At 40.8% G+C, this 17850-nt stretch overlaps 1 protein-coding gene across 4 annotated transcripts; it reads right to left on the bottom strand.

Moving 5' to 3' along the window:
- Window positions 1-2348: 2348 nt before the first annotated feature.
- Window positions 2349-12281, bottom strand: LOC116259432 (CDP-diacylglycerol--glycerol-3-phosphate 3-phosphatidyltransferase 1, chloroplastic). Of its 4 annotated transcripts, none has more exons than XM_031637262.2 (11): window positions 11996-12281; window positions 11618-11877; window positions 8777-9347; window positions 7211-7277; window positions 7048-7122; window positions 6894-6945; window positions 4211-4296; window positions 3940-4014; window positions 3591-3685; window positions 3093-3256; window positions 2349-2988 (listed from the first exon to the last, which is right to left on the bottom strand). In XM_031637262.2, exons 2-10 carry the CDS (start codon window positions 11730-11732, stop codon window positions 3136-3138), a joined length of 1257 nt encoding a protein of 418 aa, XP_031493122.1. In that variant the 5' UTR covers window positions 11733-11877; window positions 11996-12281; the 3' UTR covers window positions 2349-2988; window positions 3093-3135. The 4 variants fall into 4 exon arrangements, with proteins under 4 accessions (XP_031493122.1, XP_049935358.1, XP_049935360.1 ...); XM_050079401.1 differs by having other exon boundaries at window positions 8777-9332; XM_050079403.1 differs by lacking the exon at window positions 11618-11877 and having other exon boundaries at window positions 11996-12280.
- Window positions 12282-17850: the final 5569 nt, after the last annotated feature.

Below are 17850 nucleotides of genomic sequence, written 5' to 3'. Positions count from 1 at the left end.
GAAACAAATTGAAATTGGATTAGTTGTGCTGCTTAATTCAGTTACAACATGAAAAGGTCAACGACTTAAGAGAAAGTAGCCTATGCAGGAATATCAACTCCAGATTAAGAGTATATGGCAGTTGTCTATTTTATTGTTGCATTTGTGTTGCTTGCTTCTTTTAAGCAAAATAAAGGCTGAAGATGAAGTTGACTGCATATCTAGATTGGCAGTAATGGAAATCCAGATACTCCTCTTTCTCCAAGCCAGTGTTAAAGTCGAGCAGCTTGGCTCGATTGTAACGGTGAATACGTCAAGGTTTCAATCTATTATGAATAGTTGAATATTTGTACCTGTTGCTTGGTTGTGGGACTTGAGGTCAACCATTTGTTGAGTTAAAGAACAGACATCATGAATTGACCTGCTTTTTAAAATTTTCATGACCAATTTAGATATTTCTTTGAAGATAAACTAATTTTCTGTGCAGTAGGAAAATGTGTGTTCCCTTCACAATCTGAATATATGGATAACTACAGGTTCTTCTAGGCTTCTCCACACTAGTGTTCAGCAGTCCGTGGTCGATCTTCTGGTAGCTATCTCAGCTTGCTATTTGTCTACTTTAAGAACCGTCAACTTTCATGGCTATCTTGGCACAATTATGTTATTACTTAACCACGTTTTATGTAATCGACGATATGGCAGCTGGTCATGCATACAACTTTCTTGAAGATGTGTACCCCCGGACGACTGGCGGGCGACCGCTTCGAACCCCTTCTGTCATCAAGTCACTTTTCTCTGATTAGAATATTGTAGCACGCAAGGGCTGCAATGTTCCAGAAGCGTGAAGATTGATGGACGTGGAACGGTGGAAGGGTAGGGTACTTTTTGTAATTTGTGGATGCGTAGCATAGATTTCCTGATAGCTGCCGTCTGCCGAACTTGGGGCCTTTGGCTGCCTACAGCCATTCAAGAGGGTGCTAGCGATACTGAAGCGAGGGAAACAAGGTCTGATAAGTGATAACCGTTAAATGCTGCGGGTAAGTGCAACACAGTCTGTGAAATTGCAGTAGAAACCTACTGTGTGGCTTCAATATTGTGGCGCAAAAAACGACCTTTTTGCTTGCAGTGCAATATCACATCCTGAATCACCTAGTCCTTTTCATCTAGATAGCAGGAAAAAACAGCCAAGAGAATAGACCGCTTTCATCGACGAACCAATTGGATAGCAACAAACAAAAATTCTCGCCCACCCGCGGGGACATGAATGGAGACAGATAAGATAACATGCACAGATGCTTCGGGAGTTATGCGAGGACATGAATGGAGACAGATAAGATAACAAGCACAGATGCTTCTGGAGTTATGCCTGCCTTGGTCGCATCTGGATGCAACTTACCCATGTAGAGACAGGCATGACCTTCCCAAACTTGACTTGGGCGCGCACACCACTCGACGCTAGAGAGATGAGTGACACAGGCAAGAGAACTTCACGTATATTTGACGATAGGATTAAGAGACGGAGAGAGAGGTGCGCCAGAAGCGGCAGCTGAGAAAGAAACAAGCAGCTCAGCTTATCGCAGCGTGGACGACAAGAACGCCTGGTTTTCTAACTCTGTAGTCTGTGGAGGTTCCCTATAATCATCCCCTCTATTATTTATTTTTGCATATTCGATCAATGCTTTGGTTGTAAAAACCAACACGGAAGGGGTGAATCCAAAAAATGAACAGATAAACTGAAGTTGTCATAGAAGAAGGTCAATTTTTTAATATAATAAGCATGTTTAGGGACTTATGTTAAATGTCAGCAACTCACGGCAGGCGCCTTCCGATAAAGTAGCAATTAAACCATATGAAGTTAACAGCACCAATCTTTTGGAATTAGACAACTTCACGCAAAGCAGTAGACGCAGATATTGGAGGTTGCAAGTGCATGTCCTCTCACCCGAGGTGCAACCCACCCGAGAAGCAAGCTGTTATTTGGTTTTGCCATGGTGAAACCCATCGGCCACAGGAAGATGGTGGGAGACCTCCCTTTCAATTACTTAAGATTATTGATGTGTCGCAGATTTATTGATTTTGGCACCATAGGGACCATCATATTTGCACATTAAGGTCTATGATATACTACATTTTATTCTGCGATATACAACCAGAGAAAATTGCAAGAAAGTACTACTGAGAGATCAATGACAAAGCCATCAATTAGTTTCTAGAATATTTTTCTAATGAAAAATAAAGTGCAAGCTCTATTGTGGACAACACAGATTCATATCCCCTCTTTGTATTGGAAAGACAATGAATGTGCATTTGCTGCCTGCTTTAGCGTCCTTATAAACAACAATTTATGTTACTGAACGCATAAAGTGTCGTTAAGATTTCGCATATGACTATCATTTATAAAGGAACTTTGTAACAATAAACAGAATCAAAGAAAACAGACGAAAATATAGTTGCTTCTCTTGAAACAGCTACATTGGCCTGTTGTAAACAAGACGTCATAATTCTGTCTGTTTCTGGAACAGCCAACCATACACACTCTAAAAGTTCAAGCCCAACAGACCAGCCAACGGAAGCATGCCGTTGCTTACACTGAATTGGTTATCATATAAAGCTGGCTTCTCACTCTCTTTCTCCTATTAGTCCACAAAGAACTGTAAGCTAGAGGGACAATTAATTTTCCATATGCATGAATCCACAAAATAGGAGGTTTTATACATTAAATAATGACGATCAAAAAAATTCAAAAGCACGCTGACTACTCACTCTCTTCTAACGAACTTCAGCTCCTATGTTATAGGACATGGCGCCTCTCAATAGCAGAACACTGCTACAGATTGATATCCTCTGGAAGAATCCCATCTTCTGAACCTCCTGTAGAAGCTGGGCCATGGGACAGGAACGGCCAAATCTGCATGGGTTTTTTCTCATCCCCTCCCCCAACAAAAAAAAAAAAAAAGTTGGACTTGGTACCCTTTATCTACTTCCTCATGAAGAGTCTCGTCTCATATACTGCAATAGATACCATTTTCCAAGATCAAGGATGGAAACAACAGTTAGCAAGCACCTAAATCGAATTTTTCTTTTCCATTGCTGTTGTGAGGAAATTAAGTTACCTTTGTACATATCTTCCACATGGCAATTCACCAAAACCTTCCATCATGAAAGCTTGCTTCTAGAAAAAGGTTCCTGCATTCCAGAGGTTGGAGCTGCTTGACTCCTCATATACAGAATACCATAACCTGCCCATGATGCTACCGTTGTTGCAGCCACCGCCCAACTGCTAGTAAAAAAGCTTCAGGGACGTTTTTGAGGAATATAAGTAACACATGCAGATGCCTGCAGCCTAGCTATATAGCCGAATCAGCTAATTAGAAGCCAACTGAACCTCTGATACAACTTGAATCAAGACAACTCAAAAATGCATTTTTCACTAAGCAAAGGATATGCATCATAAAAAACAAAATGAGATTCTAAGGTGAATACACTCCAAAAGAAACAAGAAACAGGACATATCACCAGATCCAGCCTCATCTTTTGAACAAGACTTCTCAAATCAAATTCTTGATTAAGTTATTAACCCACCTCTTTCCATCAAGGAACCGCAGTCTTACCTCAAACCAAGTATGCAGACCTCAGTTTTGTCAGAACCAAAATCTGGCTGAAGAAGAGCTGCAGCAACTAATGTCAATTGCAGCACTGTGTTCACCTGAAATAACCATCCAACAGCAGTGCTCCAAAGTCAATTATTAACATTGTGGCAGCAGGAAAAGTTCATATCAACAGATTCACCTGTCCAAGTCAACTCCTAATAAACGAAAATACAATTTTAATAGCTCAAACATCCATTCACTGAAATGAGAAGGAACCTTTTAGAATGTTTCAACTTTATTCTTCAACATCATCTATGAATCATGCATTGTTTCACAACATAATCAAATAAGACAAAAAAGAGAAGCAGACCTTGCTGAGTAAGGTTGGTTTGACCTTTTCAGGTGCGTTAGCGTCCAGGTTGATGAAATCATACCACCCTTGCCACTGACATAGAACCATAAAAAAGTTAACATGAGGAAGCCTTATGACAACTGCATGGTGTTGACTCCCAAGTCCTAACCATAAAAGTCGTTCTTTATATTCTCCCCCATCTAGTGTTAGAACCATAAAAAAGTAGATTGTGAAATTCAAGCTTCAGGTCCAAAAAGTGGAAAGTTCTGTGATTCAACCATTTGCTCACCTCCCAATGCATGCTGCATAGTCTTTTGTAGATTGCACCACAAACTAGAGCAATATCTCTCAGTACAACAAGCCCAACCAGAGTTGCTTAAACATAGAAACAGTTAATCAGATAAAGTTTTCTGTTTCTGATGTGAAGATTTTCACATGACAAAAATGTATTAAACCTAAGCACACCATTACTCAAAACGTAGATATTTGCTAGCAAGGCAACCGTTACTTGTTGGCTACCTGAGGTGCAACAATATGAAAGCAGAGAATGCAGCAAACACTAACGTAATATGAAATTGGTACTGCAGTTTACAGGAAGGTCAATCAAATTGCAGCCTACTTGAAACCTGTTGAACATTAGAGAGAAAAAATTGCCTTTACTTCAAGAAGCATCGATGCAGTGGCAGAAAAAGACCAAGAGAATTAATAATGTAAAAATAACTTTGTTTGTTACCATGACTTATTGACAAAATCGAACCAGAAGATTGTTAAGGATTCATAAATAATTACAGCTATTAAAACAATTGCTGACTTCACTGATCAGCATAAAGTTAGTAAGTGAATTTTAGGAGCAGCTCAAGTTTTGCAAGGCAGTGAGGCACCTAGTGTGGCGTTGTTGTTGGTAGTATCATGATAAGAAACTTATTGAAATTAATAGAAGAGTTCATGAAAACTGCCAACATTTCCTTCTCTTGCTCATTTGCAAAAGCTGACCTGAAACCCACACTCACAAGGCTGCCAAACCAGATGCAAATTTTGCATAGGAATAAACTGTGTGCACCAAATCACCAAAAAAATCCATGCACCATTTTTTGCATATGCAAGAGATTGAAAGTTGAAACTTGTCATTGCAGCTGCTTGTTATGTGATCCATGAAAATTGGTAAAGATATAAAACCAGCAAAATGACAAACTAAATTCCTTAGATATGTTTGTTAAGATATGGTTCAGGTCAAGTCAGACCCAACCCATTTTCACCACATGCAGCACATAATGGGTGGTGGCAAACTTGTAATATTTATTATTCTTTTTGTATTTTATTTGTAACACTTAAGTGTAATTAGTTTAAGTAACGATAAGGGGCGGGTGCTCACCCTAAGGCCCTAATTTTTCTTCTCTCTCCTTTCTCGAGCAGCCTCATTCTCCTCTCTTCCTCTTGTATCTTCTTGAGACTCCATCTAGTGGTAATATATCAAAATCTTACATGGCATCAAAGCAATTCTCCTCTCTTCCTCTTGTATCTTCTTGAGACTCTATCTGGTGGTAAATTGGTAATATATCAAAATCTTACAATGTTAACAGACATGTATGCATTATTTGTCTTAATATTTTGGATCTGGATATGAATCCAGTCCAAACTAATATATTGCATATATTCCCTTATGTAAATACTCATTCTCTATAAGGGTAGTCTTTTGCATTTCACCGCTGGACTAAAGGCTTCATCATAACCCTGTTCAAACTCTTGTACGGAACTTTTTTCAACAAAGCAAGCTTTATAATGTTCAACACTCCCATCTGGTTGGTATTTGATCTTATATAGTCATTGTGAGCCAACATTCTTATTTGACAAGACAAGGAACAATAGTCAACATTCTTAATGCATCATGTGCATATTGAGTTGAACAGAACCATCCCTTTCACCTGCAAAGTTATTATCATCAAAGATAACATTCCTTAAAATTTTAGATCACATGTCCATTGGATTATAACACCTAAAGGTTCCCAAGATTTTTCATCTTGAATTTCTGATATAGAAGGTCGTCGACATATTCTTGAGAGTGCTACGAGTGATGCATGTATCACCTTCCCTTGGGTTTATGGACAAAAGTATGTAGTTCACATTATAAATCATCATCCTATGATTATCTTAAACAATAAGTTGCCATACTTTGTTTCATTCGAGAACATCCTGATTATGATGATTACTAGCCTTTGGTTGTGGTTGTGCATGCATGCTCATTTTCATTCTTATCAGTAAAACATGTTTCAGACCAAGGCAACAAGATGTAGATTTGTTGGATATGCAGATAATTATCAGAGCTGCAGAAAGTTATTGTCAGGTCTAGTACAAAAGCAGAATATAAACCAACGGCCATTGCTACTATAGAAGTGGCTTGGGTTAGACATTTGTTGCTTGAGTTACAAGAACCAAGTACTAGAAGTCTTCTCTTGTGTGATAACCGAAGTACCATTTAGATTTCACTCAATCTTATCCAGCACGGCAAGACTGACTGACCAGCACTTCATCAAGCAGAAAATTGAATACCAGGAGAATGAGCCAGCTTAATTGATCGAATGACTAGACTGCAAACTGGATATAGATATGAATCCAATCCAGTCTGTATACTGCATGAAATCAGTTATGTAAATATCCATCCCTTAATGGTAGTATTGTATATTTTCAGTTGGATCGACACCCTTATTATGAATAAGACAAATCACAATCCCTCATTCTTGGGACGTGGTTTTGCTGACCTTTCTCTTCCTTTCCTATACTTTCTTGTTCTGAACAAATTTTGGAGAATTCTCAAAAAACATGTTCCTTCACCAGATTGAGTATTTGCAATTGCTGTGATGGAACATTGACTACATCAATACACAAATCATAGATGCACAATTTTGAAAAGGGATGCATGGTGAAATTCATAGAAAAATACAAAACTATATCAAAAGATACTCAGGGATCCTTACGATGTAACAAATTCATTTTCATCATTGATACGGCAACACAACCAATCAAAACCTGCATAATAAGAAATCCTGGATAAAACTGTGTGACTGTGTATAGGAATGCAAATGTAAAACAAATCATGGAAAAAAACCACTAAAACATGATGATACCAACTTTGTCAGCAAGTGGATCAAGGTAGGATCCTATCACAGAGTTGACATTCATCCTCCGAGCAACAAATCCATCAAGCTACAACATTGAAGAAAAGACTGTGGTCATCATTCTAAATGCATATCTACAAGTCATCCAACATAATATAATAGAACAAACCTCCTACCCAATCAGTAGCTCCAGACATAGCAAGTCCCAAAAATGCCAAAGAGTAATACTCATTAACAATCATCCTGCAGTGCAGACACTTCATTAATCCTTTTGGGAACTTCTTTTTTGTTTACTTATGTGGGAGAGCCGAGAGTGTGCTGCTTTTCAGTAGGAATGCGCAAGAATAATAAAAAATACATGACAACACACTCACAGACATATATGTTCTTTGGGGCAATCAGCAAAAAAGTTAGACAGTCAATATAAGCTTAACCCAGTGTCTTTTGGCAACCAGTGGAAAGCTAAAAAAAAAAGTCCTTAGAGGTACATCATGTGCTCAAGCAAGGAACCCAAGCTGTCAGCAGAAACAACAAAGTAAGAGCATCATTCTACTTTGATTGTCTTTATTAACCAAATATATGTATTACACCTGCTTCAAGAGCCTTGAACCTATGCTTTGTGCAAAGTGGGAACGAGAAGGATTTTATTTGACATTGGTGATGACATAGAACTTCTCTCGAATGTGCATACCTCAGGGCTCAGATAATCCATTTCTGAATCATTTGAATTTTTTAGAAGTGCCGTAATTCTTCTTGCAAAAGCAGAGGGATAAAAAAAACCCAAATTTTCACACTGCATCTTGGAGTGCCTAAGCCATGAAAAGTGCAATGTATTCAAGTGTCAGGTAGACAAAGGACAACCGAATATCCTAGAGTTCTTAGAAACTTGCCGCATTAGATTCCCTCACCAAATTAGGTGGCAACATGCAAGAGTGTGCACAGTGCACTCCTGGAGATCTGGAACTATGCATATTTATTCAAAAAGTGCTGCTAGCAATCAAATGAAGTTTTTTATTCTTGTGTTGTAAAATAAGAAGCAGATGACATAAATCATAAATGGCCTCAAATTCTTTCAAAGTAAAACGTTCCTCAGGGCACTGAAAGACGAAGGTAAACATGTTACTTATGTAAAAGGTTACATTCAAATAAGAATTAAATCTGGGGGAATAGATCAGGACTCTTATTTCAGATAAAGTGGCTGTTTCAGCTTGTTTCATTGAAAAGGAAGGAAAAAACATGCATTGTAAGCTGTTTGACAACAATAAATTCAAGATATGAAACGAGTTAAAACGCACGGCAGGTACCAATTGAAGTAAGAGTCAACAATTAGTTAAAAAACAATGGGTAAAAGTATCATGGTTGCCACTTTCCACCATAGTCACAAAAAACTTTCGGGTATAATATGGGCGAACTTGAAAAAAGGGCTAGTAAATTTTTTTTTTTAAAAAGGAAAAAATAAAATAACTGAGAAACTAACAACACAAACACCCACAAAAGTAGATTTGCAACAAATAAAAATTAGAAAATGAAAACAAGCAGTTTGGCATTAAAAAATGTGAAGAAAATGAAAAAAATGAAAAAAAAATGCTTTTTTTTTTTCGTTTTTGTGTTTTCTTAAAAATGACATTTTTTGAAAGTTTTAAATGGCTGACCTATTTATCATTTTTTTTTTCGTTTTTTTGGGGAAAAAACATTTTTTTTTACTATGATGTCCACTTCATAATCACTAACAAGAAACTCACCACCCAAGAAAAGGGCCAGAGGCCATTCTGCCAAAAGATATCAAATTAGGCAAATTGAACACACTGTCAGCATTGCTAGCCTCCCTATTGTCAAGGTGTTGCTTCTCCTTGATTGGAAACCCAGTGGGTAAACACCTGCCATGGACCAATCCAAGAGAAATGCCGCTACCTCTAACGAGCTCTCCGTGCAGATACAGAGGAGTGGCGTTCTGGGAGAGCTGCCATGGGGGTGATGATAGAAAGAGAGGGCCTGCTGAGCAAGGAATCAGCCTACAAAAGGGGGAGAAGAGGCGAGGGTGCGCAGAGGTGAGGCGGAGTTGTAGATCCGAGGGGAACAACAAGAAGGGGAAGGGTGAGCGTGCCGAGAATGGAGCAGCGGCGGAGACATGGTAGAGCCCTGAGCTAAGTCTGGATCCAGTTGTTAGAGCTTTGAGGGACTTCAGGGTTCTCGAGATTGCCATTGATGCACACCATGCTACGACTATGTGCACATGTGGCCTTCGTTGCTCTTGCTTCCTGCCCGTCACAAACGTTGAAGGAGAAGAACATGTGCCTCCTGATGTACAGAACCCTATAAGAGAATGAACCACGGAAAATACAAACTCATAAAGAATAATTCACAAATAACAAACAATAAAGGTTATTCAAGAGGAACATGTAAGCATACAATGTCAGCTGTCTAATGGCGCAGGTTATCATACCAGCATTCTCAAGTTCCCAAAACTATGAACAAGACCCTTGTTTAAACAAACAAATGAGAAACAATGAAAAACTAAGAACCTGAACATAACATGACACTCTAAAATAACACACATCTTAAACTGAATATCACTAAGTTCTAGATTGAGCTCTCACCACTGGACTAAAGTAATGCCTGCAATGCCAATGTGTACTCACTATCATTTTTTTCTTGTGTTTATTCTTTTATTTTCATCAAAAAAGGACAACAAACTATTTCTCCTTTGCACAATAATATTGAGACTTGCAGTACCAGCAAACTGATTGTGTATCAATACCAACAACCAGCTTGACTTTCAAATGATTGTTCTACTATAAATGCTTTTATATCCAGACAAGACAAAGGAATTGAAGCAATGTCAGCAAGACAAGGCACACAACTATGTGAATGCTCTTAAGGGGCTGTTTGCCATTAGGAACAAGGTGTGAGTGTCCCATGAATCTGCCCCAAAATTGGGGTAGATTCATGACCAAGTTTCCCATGAATCTACCCCAATTTTGAGGTAGATTCATGTTAACACTCGCATGTTGTTTATAATGTCAAATGGCCCCTAAAGTTATGCAAGTTTGGTTTTCAAACTTTTGTACCATAAAGTAATAGAATTTAATGCTTCTTTTTGTTCCAGTGGCTGGCTTTTCCATTTTTTATGCAACTAAGAGGTCCACCACCTAAGTTTGTTACAATTATAAGAAGGGTTCTTCCAATAATCACCCACTACACTTATAGATTCACAACTCGTACACTTGAAGCACATTATATCTAAATCCATTAATCAACAAACTTATGATGTGTGATTTCAACAGTGATCGGTTTGGCAAAAAACCTCAGGCAGACCAGTAACCCTAACCAATAAGCAAGATTTTCCTGATTATGAGGATCCATTTCTCAAATAAGCATTTGGAACAGGGGCTGGTCCAGGTGAGATAAGTTCCTTAAGCTCAACTCAGTGTAAAGACCATCCTGATTGTAACTGAACCTGAATCATTAGATCAAACTGAGCCCAAGCACCCTTGACAAGTTTTATCAGTTTTTTTGACGTTAGAGACTATCCTGACTATTCGAGGCCCATATTTGATCATGTCATGTTAGAAAAACCAAATTATCCGGACACTGTGACATTTTCTCCTCAGACCCATATTTTTAATCATGTCATTTGACAGGCTCTTGGCATGATGAGTTAATAAAGGCATAGTGGACCACGAAGATGGAATTCAAAACTCAGTATAGGCCAGACGTAAGCAGAAGACATAGCAAACCTGGAACTTTTTCTTTGTCTTTTTTCTGGTATGTGTAAAGCTAAAAGAACAACCAGAAGCAAGGGAAACTAAAAAGAAGAAGGGGAAAATAAAACTTTGAAGGCGTCATATTTGTTTCCATCTGAAGAGAAAAGCTACGGGTACATATGAATCATACTATCAAGCTCAAATGAAGCCCTCTGCAAACCATGGTCTAGTTGAACCATAATTTCCCATGATTGGCCAACATCTACATGGACCTGGTTCAGATGGACCCTCTTGCAACCCTAACCACCAATTTAAGGCACATAATCATGCGTCAGTCCAGTTTATGTCCGTGTCACAATTTAAGCAAAGGAGGGTCTGAAACGGCAACGAGTAATTATATGATGCATGTAAATAGCAAGCTAGAACATCAAATCGACATTTTTTTTCACCTGAAACATAATTCTTAGGATGAGACTTCTTTTTTACCAAAAAATGCAAATCAAGCTAATTATGGCTGAACTTTCTGAAAATGGATTTCAAGCCTGATAGCAGAAATTCATTTCACTCGGTTCAGCCACAGAAATGCGAATTCCAAGTTTTAGTCTGCGAACCAAGTATTGGATATCGAAGAATTCAAAGAGAAAAACAACGCTCGCTTCTTTTAAGCGCCTTGATGCAAAATGGTTCATATTATCCGATGTTTGTCAGCCAATCAATCGAACAGAAAAAAATAACCAATCAAACTCCAAACTAGTCAGAAAATGGTTCTCAGCATCATGCAGTCAACCATCATAAACTATACGGAAAGCCTGCAAACTGTAAGCAAATAAGCTAAAGGGGAAAAGATCAACTCGCATTCAGTCACTGAAAGCAAATAACCTGAACCAGAGAGTAATCGCCACGAGACCAACCGATCCCAATCATATGCCTCCAAAGAGAGCCACTCGAGAAACGCCCATCCACAAAAATCCCTCGCCCTGCCCTCTGTGCGCATTTTCCTTTCACCAAACTACAGTCACATTTAAACGCACGGAACAGAAATGATTCGGCCATCCTTTCTCGTCTAATCTTTTTCGCCCTTTTCCTTTGGCCCTTGCCTTGTTCTTGCATGAAACACCCCCAGCATTTACCGCATGGGGCTGTGTGTGTGTGTGTGTGTGTGTGTGTGAGAGAGAGAGAGAGAGAGCGTGCGATAAGAGAGAGAGAGCATGCGATAGGAGAGAGATAGAAGAGCGAGCGAGGGAGCGAAACCAGTACCTGGAGGTAACGATGCTGCAGTTGAGGAAGACGACGCTGCTGCAGTTGAGGAAAACGACGCTGCTGCGGTGAGAGAGGCGGACGCTGCTGCGGTGCTGCGACTCTACGAGCGACAGCTGCGGATGAACAGGGACGAAGGTAGCTATCAGAACGATGAAGCCCTTACGGTGCCAAAAGATTTCCCCGACTTTCATTGCGCGAATACAATCCAAGACCCGCAAGAAACTGACGGCACTTTTTCGTGCCTTCGCAGGACTCCGCATTTTCTTTAAAAAAAATGAAGGTAGCGTTTGGATGGCACACTAACGAGGCCTTTTAATGCGTTGTATTAAAATGCCTAGGATTAAAATGTCTGGTATCAGGTGTTTACTGGGTCAAACTAAAAGTTCCAGTTCTATAATTCAAGCTTTATCTGGTAATTTTATTTCGGGCATTATATTTCCATGTTGGACTTATGTCATATGATCAAACTGTTTAAAAAACGACATTTCCACATCTTGTGAGTGACGATTGACCACCTCTTGTGATTAACAAAAGTATTCAAGCTGTTTCGCATACTGCAAAACCAGAAAAATAATCGGCTGTGGTTTTTTGCACTTCGCATTGATTTGTTGTAAGAGCTTATCCTCCAAGCTGCTGAGTGATCTCGTGAAAGAAACCATGACGCGGCTTTGCAAAGGACAGAAAAACCGTGCATTGTAGTTAGAATAATTATTGCACCAAACGAAAGACTGTCGCCCCAACCAAAATCCAGTAATTCCCAGCCAAAAAAACTGCAATAGATCCAACAAATGACTGACTACTCAACGTGTCTTGTAGTTGAACTGTACACTATAACAAGTAAAAAGCATATTAGACGACAAATTGTAAATCGCCATTTTTCTTCGTTAGTGTGATTCGTAGGTCCAAGCTATAAATCATACAGATCCGTATCAACTGACACCAGAAAATTAGGCTCCAAATATAGATCTAGAAAATTCTCGTATTGGAATGCTTTCATCACCACCCTCCCCACCATCAGTGCCGCTGAAAGTAACTGACTGAACTCCTTCCCTCTCCTCCACTCCCCCTCCTCGTCGAGTCCAACCCCATCTTGGCTTTCGTCTGCAACCTCGCCATCGCGTCCTGCACTGCACCGCAGACACTGCCGCCTCGGTCTCGAACCCCAACTACCTCCTCTGCCACCATGCTTGCATTCGTAGCCTGCTTTCCGGCCATGGTGGAGATCGCCACCAGCGCAACGGTGTTATGTTTGATGATAACTAGCGACGGCTTTGTCCTGGCTACTGTCCCTGTTTGTCACCCATCCCAAGAACAATGGCAGGTCTCTTATCAAGGTTCGGAATGATGGAGCAGTTGTTGCAAGCTCCTCGACCGTCTCCACTATTATCATGCTACTACCCACCAAAAACCCTAGTAGCCTGAGTTCTACGTTTGATTGATGGCAGACAGAATTTTATTTGTAAGATGGCACTAAAATTTCACTGCTACAGAGTAGAATACCATACATTCAAACATTCCCTATGAAAAATAATCTTTCCAAAACAAAAGAATAAAACCAAAACACACTTTTTTAATAACAAGGGGTGCCAAGTTAGTCACTTCCTTTTGAAAAATGGTTTCTGCCAAAACGAGTTTTCTCAAAACTCTTTTTTGTTTGTCATCCAAACTCTCGTGAAACGTTTTTTTTTTTAACAAAATCATTTTATACATCAAAGGATGAGTTTTATGTCTGATATGCGGTAAAAAAATTGGGTTCGAATTTAAAAATGAGCATTGCGGTGTGTAGGTATGTTTGGATATGCGCCCAAAAATGGGGTTAGAAAGCTAAACAATGTTTTGACATTTTGCCTACATTTGAACTCCTTTTTGAAGGGGTTGTGGGCATCATCGGAACTGGATTTCCTATAAACCCAAATTTAGGAAAACGGCGTTTTCATCAAAGTTTTACATAACCCAAAAGGGAGTCCCTTATTAAATGAAAACAGCACTTTGGGCATTGCCGATTGAAGTTTTCAGTTGGGAAGTGTTGGCCCCGACGATGATGGCGACAAAGGTTCGTTCGACATATATCGCTACAATAAATGGGTAGAGTGCCGTTGGCGTTCCGCCGGTACCATAAGAAATTTACAGTAATGACATTAATTAGAAAAAACCTCATAAGGAGACTTCAATTGACTGGTCACATGATTGTGGAGACATGAGATAAGATAATTGATTTTTTGACCCGATAAAAACAGTTTCAAAACCTTGTACTATCCACCTCCATTGCTTTGCAAACATTTAATCATTGTTTTAATTTTTTTTAACTTTATGTTTAAATATATGAAACACATCAACGACATCAGATTTACGGACAGTCTTATAGATCCATGTATAACGGGAGAAAGCATCAACAAAAATCAAATAGGTCTATGACTCTATATCGACCAAAATCTAATGACAAGCTCATACGTCAAAAGCTTTTGCTGGACTGACAAACAACTCAAACCTTATTGACGTTCAACGTTTTGAAATCAGGCAAATCCAATCAACTAATAACATTTTGGATCACTCCAAGTGCGAGATGTCCAAACCATTAATGCCACTGTTTAAAGAATGGATGTCTTGCCCATGCAAGCCTCTTGATTGTTCCCGTCAATCTTAAAGCTGGCCGAATCCATTGACATTCCTTCCCCAAGCAATCTCAACCCCTCTTTTTAATCCCACTCAGAAGAAATAAGGATGAAACTCAAATAATACACCATTGTCTTTGGCAAATACGTTGGCAGACAATAAATTTCTTGTAACATTAGCAGCATACGAAACAAATGTAAGGATTGCTCTATAACTTGAAAGCAGTAAAGTAGAGTTCCCAATATGCGAAATAAACAGACCTGATCCTCATGCGGCGGAAATATTATCTTTTGCATTGGGTAGGAAACACATATTATCAGATTGTTAAGGTCACTGGTCACATGACGCGTGACTTTAGAATCAGAATACCAGCTTCTATTATCACTTTCTTGAGTAAAAGCACGACATATGTTTTGCAAGCTAGAAACAACGGGCAGTTAAAGCACTTGTCCGGAAGGTTCGACCAGACCCCTGCGCTAGGTCCCCTCAATGGGCAGCGACAGACTTTGCTATATGAAAGTTTCACTAAACTGAACCCATCCCCTTCTATATTAATTGCAACTGATCTTTTGGCTACATGACCTGTGGTCTAGAATAGGCAGCGTAAATTTGTTTAAGGATGTCCACTGTCACGGGCCGACTCCTTCAGACCGCGCGGCGTGGCAAACTCTCGTCAGTAAGCCACAAGCCTTTGCCTCGTTCAAGTGGGCGTAGATCACTTGAACGCTTTCTTGAAAACAAAGAACACAAATTGCATAAAGAGTGTGGAAAGAAAATTCGTAATATATTCACTTGAAGAAGATGAGTACATCACGATGGAAGCAAGTAAGTTTTTAACTTTACTTACATATGATGGCCGAAGCCGCTTACAGAATTCTCATGCCGACCAGCCAAAACAAGGAATCTCAATATTACACTTAGGGAGCCGTTTTGGGATGGTACTCTGACACAGGTGAACACTAAAGCTTACACCAAGACTCAACATAAGCAAAGTAGATACAGCAAAAGCAAAGGACTGTACAAACTCTTGACACAGGGGAACATGCTCCCTCCTTCAAATCAAGCATCGTCCTCGGCGCTAGCAGCTTCATGGTAGATCCTGACTTCTTATGAATGGCTTCAATTCAAGCGGAAGGCATACTCCCATGTTGGTTGATCATCGTCCACCCACCTGACCAAGTATCGTTTCGGTTCTCCAAGGTAGTTCACTTTGTGTCAAAGGATGGTCCAACTGTCGGTCGATGGCCCTCCGGGTCGAAGGAGCGCGTTGCAAGATCGGCTCTCGTTGTGGTTGGCTTCTCCCCAGGTCTTCATCATCCGCATAAAAGGGCTTCAGGTTACACATGTGGAACACTGAATGTACCTTGAAGTCTGGCGGCAGATCTAGCTTGTATGTCAGCTTCCCAATCCTCTTGACCACTGTAAATGGCCCTTCATACTTTCTGATCAATGTCCGGTGTCGTCCACGGAAGATCCCCGAGCGGTCTGGATAAAGCTTGACAAGAACTTGGTCTCCCACTCGAAACTCAGCATGTCTCTGATTCTTGTCAGCCCACTTCTTCATCTTCTTGGCGGCCTTGTGCAAGAACGCTTTAGCAATCTCCGTCTGTTCCTGCCAGTCTCTGACAAACTAGTAGGCAAAGCTGAGTCTTCCCTTCTCTTGGGCTGCAACCATGTGAGGCATCAACGGCTGCTGCCCGGTGGCTACTTCGAAGGGGCTGTTGCCTGAAGACTCGCTCTTCTGCAAGTTGTAACAGAATTGGGCCACATCGAGCAGCTTTACCCAGTTATTCTGGTTGGCGCTGACAAAGTGATGCAGGTACTGTTCCAACAAAGCATTGATGCGTTCGGTCTTGCCATCAGTATGAGGGTGGAAGTTTGTGGAAAACAGCAAGTCTGAGCCTAGCAACCGAAACACTTCACGCCAAAACTTGCCCGTGAAGCGAGCATCGCGATCACTCACAATACTCTTTGGCACACCCCAGTGTTTAACAATATGCTTCACAAATATCTCTGTCGTCTTCTCCGCTAGACTCTCCTTTGTAGTTGGGATGAACGTGGCATACTTAGAAAACATGTCCACAACAACAAAGATAGAGCTGTAGCCATCAACTCGTGGTAAACTCACAATGAAGTCCATGGAGATGCTTTTCCACGGACGTTCCGAAATAGGAAGAGGCTCGAGCAGGCCAGCAGGCTTCTGATTAGTCCCCTTGTCCTGCTGGCAGATGAGGCATGTCTTGACATATGCCTCCACATCGTCACGCATCTGAGGTCAATAGTAGCCACGTTCAAGAAGGGTCAGAGTCCGCTCATGGCCTGGATGGCCAGCCCAAAGCGTATCATGGCACTCTCTTGTTAACTCCCGCCGGAGGTTGCCCCACTTCGGCACGAAAACACGTCTGCCCTTGATGAGTAGCAACCCATCTCGTAACCAAAATCTTCGAGTCTTCCCCGCTTCGGCCAAGGCAACCAAGTGTTGGGCCGCTGAGTCTTGCCGCATCCCTTCACGAACCCGCTCGAGGAGCGCACCCTCCAACTATGCTTCAGAGGTCCCCGCCCGAGAGGCTGCAAGTTCTGTCTTTCTACTCAACGCATCTGCTACCACGTTGGTTTTTCCAACCTTGTACTCCAGAGCGAAATCAAACTCTGCCAAGAATTCCTGCCAACGAGCCTGCTTCGGATTTAACTTCTTCTGAGTCTTGAAGTAACTCGTGGCCACATTGTCCGTCTTAACGACGAACTCTGCCCCCAGTAGGTAGTGCCTCCATATGCGCAAGCAATGCACAATGGCGGTCATTTCACGTTCAAGCACCGTGTACCGCTTCTCAGGGTCCTTCAACTTCCGACTCTCATAGGCAATCGGATGACCGTCCTGCATTAAGACACCATCAATGGCAAAATCTAAGGCGTCTGTGTGTACTTCAAAGGGCTTGGAGTGATTTTGCAACCTGAGGACAAACTCTTGTACAAGGGCACGCTTCAGGCCTTCAAAGGCATCCTGGGCGGACTGAATCCAAATCCAGAATCTATTCTTCTTAAGTAGGTCAGTGAAGGGCGCCGCTATCAATGAGCACCTCGTGATGAACCGCCGATAGTAATTAGTTAACCCAATAAATGACCGTAATTCAGGCATATTCGAGGGCGGCTTTCATTCTTGAACAGCATTCACTTTCTCCGGATCCATTCGTAGCTGGCCATTCCCTACAATGTGGCCGAGGAAACTGATCTCCCGCTGT

This window comes from Nymphaea colorata, chromosome 1, assembly GCF_008831285.2.
Source record: "Nymphaea colorata isolate Beijing-Zhang1983 chromosome 1, ASM883128v2, whole genome shotgun sequence".
Taxonomy (NCBI): Eukaryota; Viridiplantae; Streptophyta; class Magnoliopsida; order Nymphaeales; family Nymphaeaceae; genus Nymphaea; species Nymphaea colorata.
This window is presented reverse-complemented; position numbering and strand designations above follow the sequence as displayed.

Bases quoted from the DNA above. Each gene is read 5' to 3' on its own strand.
- LOC116259432 (XM_031637262.2), bottom strand. From the start codon at position 11,732: ATGCGCACAGAGGGCAGGGCGAGGGATTTTTGTGGATGGGCGTTTCTC. The intron at 9,348-11,617 runs GTTATTTGCTTT...ATTCTCTTATAG, and splicing joins GCGATTACTCTCTGGTTCAG to GGTTCTGTACATCAGGAGGC. The intron at 4,297-6,893 runs GTAAGGATCCCT...TCTATGTTTAAG, and splicing joins GAAAATGAATTTGTTACATC to CAACTCTGGTTGGGCTTGTT.